Source organism: Callospermophilus lateralis, chromosome 5 (assembly GCF_048772815.1).
Source record: "Callospermophilus lateralis isolate mCalLat2 chromosome 5, mCalLat2.hap1, whole genome shotgun sequence".
Taxonomy (NCBI): domain Eukaryota; kingdom Metazoa; phylum Chordata; class Mammalia; order Rodentia; family Sciuridae; genus Callospermophilus; species Callospermophilus lateralis.
Genome location: NC_135309.1, coordinates 90,317,317 through 90,329,661, shown reverse-complemented (window position 1 = coordinate 90,329,661; position 12,345 = coordinate 90,317,317). Strand labels below are relative to the sequence as shown.

Below are 12,345 nucleotides of genomic sequence, written 5' to 3'. Positions count from 1 at the left end.
ACGAAAAGACTGGCAAAGCTCCCTGTTAATTTTTTTCAACCACCCACTTACTTGTAATGTTACAATCACAAAACTTTCAGTACATTCCTCAACAATATTGACAATCACAAGAGCAACTAGTAATGTTAAGTCCTTGATATGTTGCAAACCAATCTCACCACAGCTACATGAAAGCACTTCTGTTTATACAAGAGTACTACGTACCTCTATTCAAATCTGCCAGATGTGCAGGATACCAATTAAAAGATAAAGGAACATAGTACACCCCAAAGTAATCCTCTCACTATGTTTACTCCCTTTCTTTGGAATAAACTGAGAGTCATGTATTTTTCAAGAATGCTATCACACCTCCAATTCTAGTTTACACCTGTTTCAAATGTGCTGACATCTTATCTGCCCTCCATTGCTTTGAATTTGAAGGAAGTCATTTCTAAAGGTAGACCAATATCCGACCTGTTTGTTTTCATAAAATGAAGCTAATTAAAATTGTTTTTAGAGGCTTGCTTTGAACATCATTAGATTTCTAAGTGGTTTTGTCATTTACATTAGGAATTATGTTTTTATGTCTGTGCCTTCCCCAAGATGTGTTCTTTGAAGTAATATTTAAAATGTCTGAAACACAGATAGCAAAAATTAACCCAAATCATATGTTTGGATATACAATTTTAAATGCCAGCATTCTTTAAAAGAATAGATAATTAGTAAAGCAAGTTGTTGTTCACATATAGACTTAATCTTTAAAAAAAAAATTCTCCCTTACAGATGTCTTAAGGGATTTTATCCCAATGAATGGATATCCCTCCTGCTATGTTTCAAAAACATTTCTATCAAATACTGAATATAAACACTTTTCAAAAGTATACTTTCTCCTATGAAAGCAATTTTGATAAAATTTACTTAGAAGAGAAAAAAACAATAAAAATTTAACATTCATGAAGACTACATACTTTTGTTAAGACATTGAAAAATGCAACACATTCATTTCTCACAATCTCAAAATACTGACTTTCTGATTCTAGCGAAATATAATTTTAGCAACTCATCAAGACAGAATACATGAAATTGGCATATTTTTGATATGCACACAAATTGAGAAAGCATCTTTCCCAACTGTGTTGCAAAAATGAAATGCATCTGTTATGACAATATGGCTCGACACGTGAACTAAAATCAGTGGGAAGAAAGAGGTTTCTTTTCTTTATTCTTATAGCAGGACGTTTTAAATAATGCACATTTCCCAACAGCAAGGCATTATCAAGTCTGTTACTGTGTTTCAGAGGTATGTAACAGCAAGAGGGCTGACAGGGTCCTGGGAACTAACACAATTCATTCACATTAACCCAGTGTACCTCAGTGACTTTCAAATCTCTTTCCCTGGCAGTCCAAACTAATTTTTTGCTTTTGCTTCACTCTCTCCTCAGTGTTGGAGTATCAGCACATATGTTGTTGAGGCCTCCTGCTGGGCTGGAGGGTGGAGAGGTGGGGAGCATGGTGGAGAACGTGACTAATGCCAGGATCAAGCAAAGAACAGAGAAAAATTCAATAGTTGACCTATTTTTGCATTGAATTTTCTTTCTGCCTTGAAAGAAAGTACTTTGTATAAAGGCAATCTAAAGATGTAGTAAATGCTTTTACTATCTTTTGTGTGTACCCATCTGTGCTGGTAACCTATAAATAAAACAAATCTGGATGTGCTCTAAACTCTTCCCCATGCCTAGGTATCTTGGAGACTAGAAGCTGGGAGACCAAGGAAAAACCCCTGAGATATGCAGGATGCTTGGAAGGGCAGGTGCTGCAAAGAAAAGCCTACTCCTGAGCAGCTTAATAAGTCTTCCTCCAGTTTCACACTCCAATTATATTTCATCCTCTTCCCCATTTAAAGGTGAACTGGGCTCCTTTGGTTGGACAAAAAGGTTTTAAAGATCAAAGAAATCTCTCTTTTACATTGGTGAGAATACTGATGAAATTTATACTTACAATTCAAAAACTTCACTTCTCAGAGGACAAGACTCCATGAACATCAGATGCTGGACTAATACTAATGTCTTCCCTGGGTCTGTGTCTGACATCAGGCAAGTTCTTCAGGGCTTTCTATTCTTTGTGCCTACATCCCACTGTTTACCTGTTTATTTTTCACTGATAGTTTAATCCCTCTTATATCTACATTAAGATGCTGGTTATTTATAATGAAAAGCTTCTTTAGAAACAGAGATTATGATTAACAATGTCATTTTTAAATGTGATATGATGTGCAACAATGCATTCAGAACAAATTAGAAATTAATATAGCTAATCCATCTGATTAGCTGATTATATACAGTGATGGGGAATGCATGTAACCTTGAAAATTTAATCATTAAAACAAAGTTATCTCAAAAACTTAAGTTTTGAAAGTCATCAAAGGTAGCTGTGATCATGGAAAATGATTCTGGAAACTAACTTGAGTAGAGACCTATCAGTCATTATTAACCATGGGATACTAAAAAGATTTAACTTCTTTGGGCATTGGCTTCCTGAGCCACAACAAGAACTTCTATCTCATAGGACTCCAGATGAAATCCGGCACATGGTGAAAGTACACACAATATTAGTTTAGTATCTCCTATAGAATGAGTCCAGGGCTTCAGTATACAAAATTCATAGTAGTAATTTTGAAGATAAACATGGATAGTTTCTGAAAACTTTTTGGTAAAAAGAAACCTAAAAATAATTCATAATTCTTTATTTTGGTTTTGAAAATAGCTTAATTCAGTGAACTGCAAAATTATTTAGTAATATCTTATAATATGATATATACCTTCCAAAATAATTGAATTATTGTTGTTCTATTATCCTTGATAGTAAAAGTTACAAAAAACAAAACGTAAAAACAGTTCCCCAATTCTGAAATTCTTATAAAGTAGGATTATATGTATGCTCAAAAACACTATATGGCGTTCCTCTATACTGAATTTAAAACATCCCTTTGAAAACTTACTTTTGAAACCAAATCTAGGAGTTCTATTAAGTTCACTTTCAAGAAGACATGAAAGATAAATTTATTTAGTCTTTTACAAATATTATCTCTATCTATTCTTACTTTTTCAAGAACTTAAATGTTTGCTTAATACAAGCAATTGTGTTTATGAAGCAATAAGATATGCTAGTGTTCTGGTTTATTTTCAGAAACTTCACTAATAAAACAACCAGTAAACAATAAAATTTTCAATTAAAACACATCTATTCCCATATCTTACCCTTCATACATGGCCTGATATATTTTGTGGCTCGGTTTTTAACCTAAGTAAAGTTTTAATGAATATGTCATTCATCTAAAGTAATTATTTGAAGCCAAAATAATGAGGATTTGAGTAAACTAAGGTATATTGGAAGAAAAGAGCTATCTAAGTCTCTGGCAGAATGGAATTTCTGGAGCATTTTATAGCATTAACATGACATGATAAACATTTACAAAAAGAGAGCAATCCCTCTTTAAAATGCAGGGAGTAAAAGCAGCTGCTCGGTGGGATGCCTTATGGATCCTACAAGTAGAATTCGCTTTACTCTTATCTGAGTAGAGTCAACACGTTGAATAAAGCAGCATATTTCAAAGCAAGTGCTTCCGATTACTATTAAAACTTGGGAAGGGTCATAAGAACATATCCATTTGACTATATCGAATAAGAAGCTCACCGCTATCCACCTGTGGAACAGTGGTCCACCTGTGATTGGAAGTTTTAAGAAAGGAAGGCTGGGGGAAGGGAAAGGAGGCGGTGATGAGTAGACTTGTGCTATAAGGCATTCCTCAGCACTGACCTCATTTACACTATTACTTCACCTCGCTGCATTTCTTTCTATTCCTTCCTGCCAGCCATTGATTTGCTTGAAATGATATGCCCGCCACAACATTATACATGGTTGTAATTTTCCCCTAAGTTTTGGCTGTTGTTAGTTTTTTCCTTTGCCAAGGTGATACTTGGCTGAGCATTCCAACAAGTACCCGCTTTGTCTAACTTCTCAGTGGCGCCTCATTAAGTTACCCAAACTGTTTCTGCCGACAGGTGTCATTCCTATCAAAAGTAAAGGTGCAAATCAGAACTCTTTATTGTTGCTAACCATGAAGAAGATGTTTTCTTTCCACGCTTCATCTACTCAATAGAACATACAAACCAACTTCCAGGGTAGTGATGGCCTGAAGCTGGAGGCGTGGCCCGAAGCACCACCCGGCACTCACCAGGCTGCTGTCGCGCTCTTCGCCCTTCTCTTGGTTCAGAGGTTCCACCGGCCTCTGTGATGCCTTTGCTTGAGGCGGCGGTGGCTCCAGCAGCTGTTCCAGGCATGCAGTGCCCGGTAAAGAGGAGCTCTTCTGGTGACACAAATGCACTCCGGGACCCCGACGCCGAGCACCCTCATCTTGGACTCGGTCCCCCCTAGGGGGCGGCTGGGGAGAAGATGACAGGGAAGATGAGGCGGAGGAAGAAGAAGGAGCTGAGTCCGGGGATCGTCCGCCAGGAGGCGTCACTCCGGCTGCTCCAGCGGCTGCCGCGGGCCCTTTTACCGCCGGCAGCAGATGTTCCCGGATCCGGCGGCGTAGTGTGGACCCCTGCTCTGTTCTGCCAGCGCCGCCAGGCTCTAGGGGCTCTGGTGAGGAGCAGCACAGGTTGGGCTGAGAGGAGGAGAAGACCCGATCTAGCACTTGCTTCCTCTTCTTAAAGCCGCTCCACCTGCTGCCCGTGCTACCCACACCCGCCAGGACGTCCCTCGTGCCCCTCGAGGGCGGTGGGGAGGGCGACGGGGTGTCCGCAGTGCGGCGCTCCGGTCCCCCTGAGCGGCCGCCCCCGCTGCCCTTGCTCTTGCCCACTCCCAGCTGCAAGTTCTTCCAGATCCTGGCATGGAAGGAGGAGGACGCCGCAGCAGCCTCGGGCTCGCTCGCCGTGGCAGCCCTGGACTCCATCCTCCACCCCCTACACCTCTTTTCCCCTCCTCCTCCTCCTCCTACTGCTTCTCCTCCGCCCTCTTCGACTGCGCCTCCTCCTGGAGCCCCGCGGTGGTGGCGGTGGCGGTACCGATGGTGGTGGCGACGGCGGCGGCGGGCGCAGCAGCAAAAGCCGGGAGTGCCCAGAGGCTTCAGGCCAGCTCGGAGAAAAGATGCAGCCGCCGAGACTCTCCCGCCGCGGGACTGAGGCACCGCCTCTTCCTCCTGCACCTGCCGGGTTGGACTAGAGCTGTCACCGAATCCTGGCCGCTGCGCCTGCAAAGTTTTTAGCTCTGAGCTCCGCGGCTCCAGTCCACTGAAGTCCCCCAGGCCGCGCCCAGGCTCCTTTTCCCCGCTGGCTCCGAGCTCGGAAAGCTGCCCGCACCGGGGCGTGCGCTTCCAGCTGCGCCAGGGACAGAACCCAGGCGCCCTCCGGGCAGCACCTGTCAGTGGCGGGGGTGGCTGCCTCCAAACTGGGCGCGCACGCGGCTTACACAATGGGGCACGTCCGACTGAAGATGTAGGGGACCAGCACCCCTGGCTAAGCACCCTAGCACTATCCTCCAGCTCCTAGGTGGGAGGGCAGGCAAGACCTGGGTAGAGCTGGGTAGGGCCAGAGTCAGTTTGGTTCCAAGGATCAGGCCACTGTTGCCCACGTAGCTTGCTCCGGGCCAGCCTCCGGATGAGTGGGTGCTGGTCTGGGTCGGTTGAAGTGCGTCGGAGTGGTCTATGCGTCCCGGGCGGGTCCCATGGGGCGCCAAGCGTTCACACCGAGTGCTGAACCTTGCCGAATTCTAAGACTGAACAAGGCTACCTCGGCCGGATCGCACAGTCTGCTCCGGGTCCAAGAAGAGAGTTTGATTTCGTCTGTCTTGGCTTCATCCCATTCATTCCTTTCACGCTCTTCATTTGCATGTGCATTGGCGACTTCTCTTATGATGGGGATCAGGCAGCTTCCAGAGCCTGACAATAAAGCCAGCCCTTAAAGTTACAGGGAGTTTATGGTGGACAAAGATGGGAGGGATGTACAGGGCTTCTGACCCTATTAGGTACACAAAATCTCCTCCTTTCCTTTCAAGCTCGTTTTTTCTTAGACTACCTCATTTCCTTCCTTGCAAGACAAATCGAAAAGGGTTTTTTACTTACTCAGACTTTGCTTTCTCCTAAATCTACTCACCCAGGGTCCTGATTCTACCTGATAGGAGACCCTTATGTAAGGCAGGCACACAGTGAATCTTCCCCCCACTGCTGCATCCCGAAATATGGAAAACAAAGGAAGAGTTCTTATGCTTTGGCACAGCAACACTGGTGGTAGTCTCCTCTCTGGGTAGCAGTATGCCCTAGAGGTACTACCAAACTAAGCTTTTTTGGCTTTTGTTTTGCTTACCCTTATAACAAATAATTAACAAATATTTACTGAGCACTTTCTATATGCCAGTTGCTACATAGGCTCTGGAAATGCAGTTGTGAACAAGAGCAGGGTTTCACTCACATGGAGCTTATTTGAGGTGGCGGTGGGTAGTGGCAGAGTCAGACAACAAGCAGAATATCTAATAGTGAAAAGTCCCAGGGAGACAACGAAACTGTGTAACAGTGATAGAGAAGAGGTTGTTAGATAAAATGGGGAACACCCAATTAAATTTGAATTTCAGATAAACAATAAACAATAATGTTTAGTAAATCTATGTCCCAAATACTGCAAGGAACATATTTATGCTACAAGACTGTTATATTTTTGTTTATCCAAAATCCAATTTTACTAGATATTTTAGCTTTTACTTGCTAAATCTGGCAACCCTATATGAAAGGCTTTTTTACTTTTTGGTTTGGTGGGGGGATTTTTTTGCTTAGGATTTTTTTTCTTTACATGTATAAGAAGACAAAATTTGAGTTGAGATTTCAAGAGAACAAAAACCATTGAAAGATCTGATTACAGTGTTCTAGGCAGAGGAACAGAAGATACAAAGGCACTGAGACAGGAAGCAGCTTGAGCAGGCAGGTTCAAGGACAGATGGAGACCACTCCTAATAGAGTGGAGCAAGGGTTGGTAAGAGATGGAGTGGAACAAATGGGAGTGGTGGGGGGAGGCTTTAGTTATTGTAAGAATTTCAGACTCCTAAAAGTCAAACAGGGAACCATTGGGGCATTTTTAAGCATGGGAGGATTGTGTTGTAATTGACACTTGCCTCAAAGGCTATTTCAAGGGTTAAGGGGGAAAGGACTTAGGTTAGTGTTCTTCATATAATTGAGATTTTTTGTTATTTGGCAGACACAGAATTTCCTAAGTTTTTGAACTCTATGCTTTGGAAAAAGAGGTAAGGGAGTGGTTAAAGATTGTAGGTTGCATTTAATTAACATTTTGAAGTGATGAGATTGTAGAGATGGAAAACAGTAGTTACCAGGAGTTACTGGTAGTGCATATAGAAAGGAAAATAAAAGGAAGTTCCTTTATGATGATGGGACAGATTTATATCTTGACTGTGATGGTCACATGAGTTTATTATACATGTGATAAAACTGCATAGACTTACATACCCACATACATACACAAGTGCATGTAAAAATGAGTGAAATATGAATAAGATCAGTGATACCAATGGAAATGTACTATAGTTACATATGATGATAAAATTGGTTGAAATTGGGTAACACTCATATGGAATATCTATGAAATACTTCGGCAAATTCTTGGGAATCAATAATTATTTCAAAATAAATAATATAAATAAAACTAATGATAATAAAGTGTGTTTTTAAAAATTGCAGGCAGCTGAAAGTTTTCTATTGGAGCTTTAATTGCTGGAAAATGAAATAGTCTTAGAACCACAATGGACAACTCTTCCTCTAGCTCTGTTCTCACCAACACCCCCGCCCCATCCCTAAGTCAGTCAGGAAATGTCTGAGAAGCACATGAAGGAAGTCCAAGACTACTGAAGCAGAGTCCATATCAGGGCTGTATTCCCAATTTGTGTAGACAAAAAGCCCATGGAGATCTCTCCACACAGAATAAGGCAAGCACATTTGCTACTATAGAAGCGTCTTGTCATGTGTGGAAGCAGAAGGAATGACATTTTTCATTGGCAACTGCTTCTTCTTCACTCCCATTTTCTCTTTGTGTTCCCTTCCTAGAGTCAGCCCTTGCTTCTACTTAAAAAGCTTCAGTTAAGTTTTTTGAAGTGTCAGAACTTTTCAAATTCCGAGTTTCATAATTCAAATAAACCATGTAGCTGATGGTAGCTTTATCCTCTCTCTGGAATATTTGTTATCTAAGTAGGGGCTTTATAAAACTGAAATCTCCATCAAAACCAGTAGAAATCTTCTTTAAGGACCTAACTATCCAGGGTATTGTTGGTTTTACCAAAAGAGACACACACTCTATTAGATTAGCTTGTCCCTCTAAATCTGCCTCATTAAATCAATAGGAGAACTATTTTCAAAAGCCTGAGCCACACCAGACAATGAGGCTAAAAGTACCAACACCACAAAAAATCACCTCAATAGAGAGCTACTCTGAAAGCCAAAACAGAAACTACAGTACTCAGAAGTTTTATTCTCTCAGCAGAGTAGGAGAAATACCTTGTTTTTCCATGATATGGAAAAAGCAAAGAGAAGACAAGTAAAGAGATATGGCATTACCATAGAGAATTAAGAGGAAATAACCACTTCTTACCAGAACACTCTAAAGATGTCAAGTTTGTCATAGTGACAGCATACAGATAACTCTACACAACTTGATCTTATATTTGTAGTCTAATGATGAAACAAGTTGACTTTAAAAGTTAAATACTTTAATTTTCTATTCTACCTAATTTTGTCTTTAAAATACCCTGAGATTTTGACCTTTATGATCCCAAGTAAACATTCATCTAACAATATAAATTCACATACATAACTTGAAAGGGAATATGTAACTTTTCCTAAATGTCTGAATTAGATTATAAGAGACTGTTCTTCAGATTGTGCATCATGCAAAGCTGCAGTAGATATGGTCTTTGCTGTCAAATGTCTTATTATATTTTAGAGAAGATTCTAATAAAACAACATCAGTGGAAAGTGAATGGAATAAATTGATCACTAAGGGAACACAGAGGAGTGAAGAATCACTTCTGGCTTGACCAAGCAAGGATGTGGCATCATCTGAGCTAAGATCTATTGCAGGTGACAGGGTACACAAAGAAGATGGATTGCTACCAGCAAAGGAAAGCAAAATTCATGCCACATAGCAAGATTTCAATTTATGTTAGCCTTTTAAAATTATTATTATAATTTACAAATGATCTTAAATATTGATAGAACATTGATTGCTTGAACTAATATTAATATATGCATCAAACATGGATATAAAGAAGGTTGGGGAGGCAATGTATAAGATAAAAAACATTTGAGCAAAAATTCAAAGGAAATGAGAGGGAGCCAAGCAGTGATCCAAGGAAAAATTTCTCCAGAAGAAGGGAAGATTAAGTACAAAGAGGCTGAGGCAGAAAAAATACTCAGTTTGAGAAATAGCAAAGGGACAAAGTAGCCAAAACAGAGAACAAGAGGGGAGTGGGAAGAAAAAAATACTACAGAGATAGTTCAGCATCAGATCATGCAGGATTCTAGCCAATGATAAGGACTTCAGATTTGAGGTATATGGGAAGCCATCAGGGGCTTTGAGTTTCTCTATAATCCAAACACATTTAAAAGACTCACTGTGGGCTCTGTACTGACAGTAGAGGAAGGACAGGAGTGGGAAAAAGAGTTTATACAGGAACCACCATCTATAGAACATGAGGGACAATGATTGTCTCCACTGAGGTGGTAGCAAGAAGTAGTGAATATAGTTCATTCTAGATATGCAATATTTCAAAGATAGAATGGGCAGGACTTTCCCGAGTTTGGGCATGAAATACTCAAACATGATGCTAAATTGTCTGCATCATTTACCGTACATACTACCCACAGCAACCTCATTTTATAGATGAAAAAAACAAATTTGAGGCATGTTATGTGTCTGGTAAGGTCACTGGTTGAATAATTAACAGATTGAACCCAGATCCATAGAATTCCAAAGCCACATTTTTTTTCTTTAATTTTAAAATATATGCATAGATTAAGAGAACAAATAACTAAAAGCAGCCTCAAAAGATAAACTGATTCACACCCTTAGCCTTGTTTCAATGAGATCAAGGGCATAAATGCAAGCACAAAAACATTTCTGGAACTAATTGAGTTTAAGGCCAACCTAAATGGCACTTAAGGAACCCTCTTGTCAGAGGAGCGCTGGCTGCTCTCCCAGCTCCATCACTGGAACAGATGCCTTCAGGCCCTCAATTTGCCTCTCAGTCTCTGAAATGGGGATATCTGCCCACCTGATCTACCTCCCAAGGACCCAATTCAAAGACCAAGTGAAAGTACTCTGGATGAGCAATGCCTGTGCAAAAGAGAGACATTATCACTTTGTAACCAAAATCAAGAAACATCAGCAGACTTATTTGTTCTTAGGAAAACCCCACCTCGGTGGAATGAAGCATGTTGAACCTTTCAAAACCAACAACCCAGTCAACAATTAGACATTTTGAGATGGCTGCTAACTACACGATCAATGCAACAGAATAAATTCCTGTTCCAGTGTAAATTGCCTTCTTCTGTTCATGAAAGTTTCCTCAGTGGAGTTCTCAAACGCAGTTTAATCTTTAAGTAACTTCAAAGGAGCTATGTGTGGTTGTTCTGTTTAACCTAAGCCACCTCACATTTCTTCTTTTTTTAAAAAAAAATAAGTTATGCTCCATGTATTTATACCTTTATTTTATTTATTTATTTTTATGTGGTGCTGAGAATAGAACCCAGTGCCTCACATGTGCTAGGTGAGTGCTCTATCACTGAGCCACAATCTCAGCCCACAAATTACCACAAACTTAACTGCTGAAAACAAGACCCAAGGCATTGAAGGTACACTGTTTGATACTACAATGTTGGATATACAGCATTCTACATTTGCCCAAATCTATGAAAATCCATGACACTAAGATTGAACCCTAATATAAACTATTGGCTCTGAATGATAACAATGTGTCACCCAGATTCATCAATTACAGCAATGTACCACTCAGGTGGGGGAGGTTGATAATGGTGGAGGCTGTTCATGTGAGGGAACACGGGACACATGGAAAATCTCTTTACCATACATTCAAGTTTGCTATGATCCTAAAACTGCTCTAAAAATAAAGTTTAATTTTTAAAAAGATATGTATTATTCTCACAGTCAGTGCCTGTGGACCAGAAATCTGGGCACAGAGTGGCTCAGCTGGTTCCTTGGCTTCAGGTCTCAGAAAACTGAATTAAAGTGTTGGCAGGGCTGTGCTCCTTTCTAGAGGCTCTGGAGATGAATCTGCTCCCAAATTCATTCATATTGTTGGCTGAATTATGATCCATGCCCTTGTGGGCGTAAGCTCTCCATTATCTTCTAGGGACTGCCCACTTTCCTTGGCTCAGAGCCCCCTTTCTTTCTTCAAAGTCAACAATGGTGGGTCAAGTCCTTCTTATGCTCCAATCGCCCCTTCAACTCATCTCTCTTACTGCCTCTTCTGCTGCTTCTAGATTTAAGGACTCATGTGTTTCCATTTGGACCATCTGGATAATCCAGAAAAAAATTGCCTTTCTATTGAGATAAATTGATTTGAAAATTTAATTACATCCAAAAAGTCCTTTCACATCTGTGCCTCCATTAGCAATTGATTGAATAGGAGAGGACAGGAATCTTGGGGCAGGGTTGGAGGACTTTAGAATTCTGCTTATCACAGGTTTCTGAAAGCCCAAAACATCTTGAAGTATCCTGGTTGAGACCAGGAGTACAGATACATCTCCTTAGGTTGTCTCTTTCACTAGCAGATATGGAATCCAGTGGAACTGGCTCAATGTAAAAAAGTTACAGAATGAAGACAGACCCATACTGATGAATGATAAGTACACTGAGAGACTGGCCTAAGTAACAGTTAAGACCTTCCTTTTTTGCTACTATTTTGAATCTGATCATTTTTCTCCTTCAATCATACTGCCCCTCTATTTTTTTCTAATGTGATACTTCTTTTTTCCAGATTACAATTCATTTTTGGCTTATTTAAAATCCAATCCCCCAAATTACACATTTTTCCTATTGGGATAAAAAAATATTTTTTAATGTATATTATTACTGACTTAAAACTGATGCCCCAAAATTTAGCTACCTTCTGATGAGGCTTGTTATAAAAACACCTACCTAGAAAATACACACTCAAGAATCAGCTTCAAGTAACTCTATAAGTTTTTCTCTGAGCCTCATAGCAGAGGTAGGAAAATGGAAGAAAATGTGGAGTTGCAAAATGTGTGTGAACATGCTCAGGAAAAGGAAATCAAGTACAAATATCTTTTAT

At 40.5% G+C, this 12,345-nt stretch overlaps 1 protein-coding gene across 1 annotated transcript in view; it reads right to left on the bottom strand.

Annotated features, from left to right (window-relative positions):
- Mctp1 (multiple C2 and transmembrane domain containing 1) overlaps positions 1-4,933 on the bottom strand; it is a 509,148-nt gene extending 504,215 nt beyond the window's left edge. The window contains exon 1 of the mRNA XM_077109389.1: positions 4,214-4,933. Within this exon, the coding sequence (XP_076965504.1) occupies positions 4,214-4,933 (720 nt within the window). The remainder of the gene's footprint in view (positions 1-4,213) is intronic.
- Positions 4,934-12,345: the final 7,412 nt, after the last annotated feature.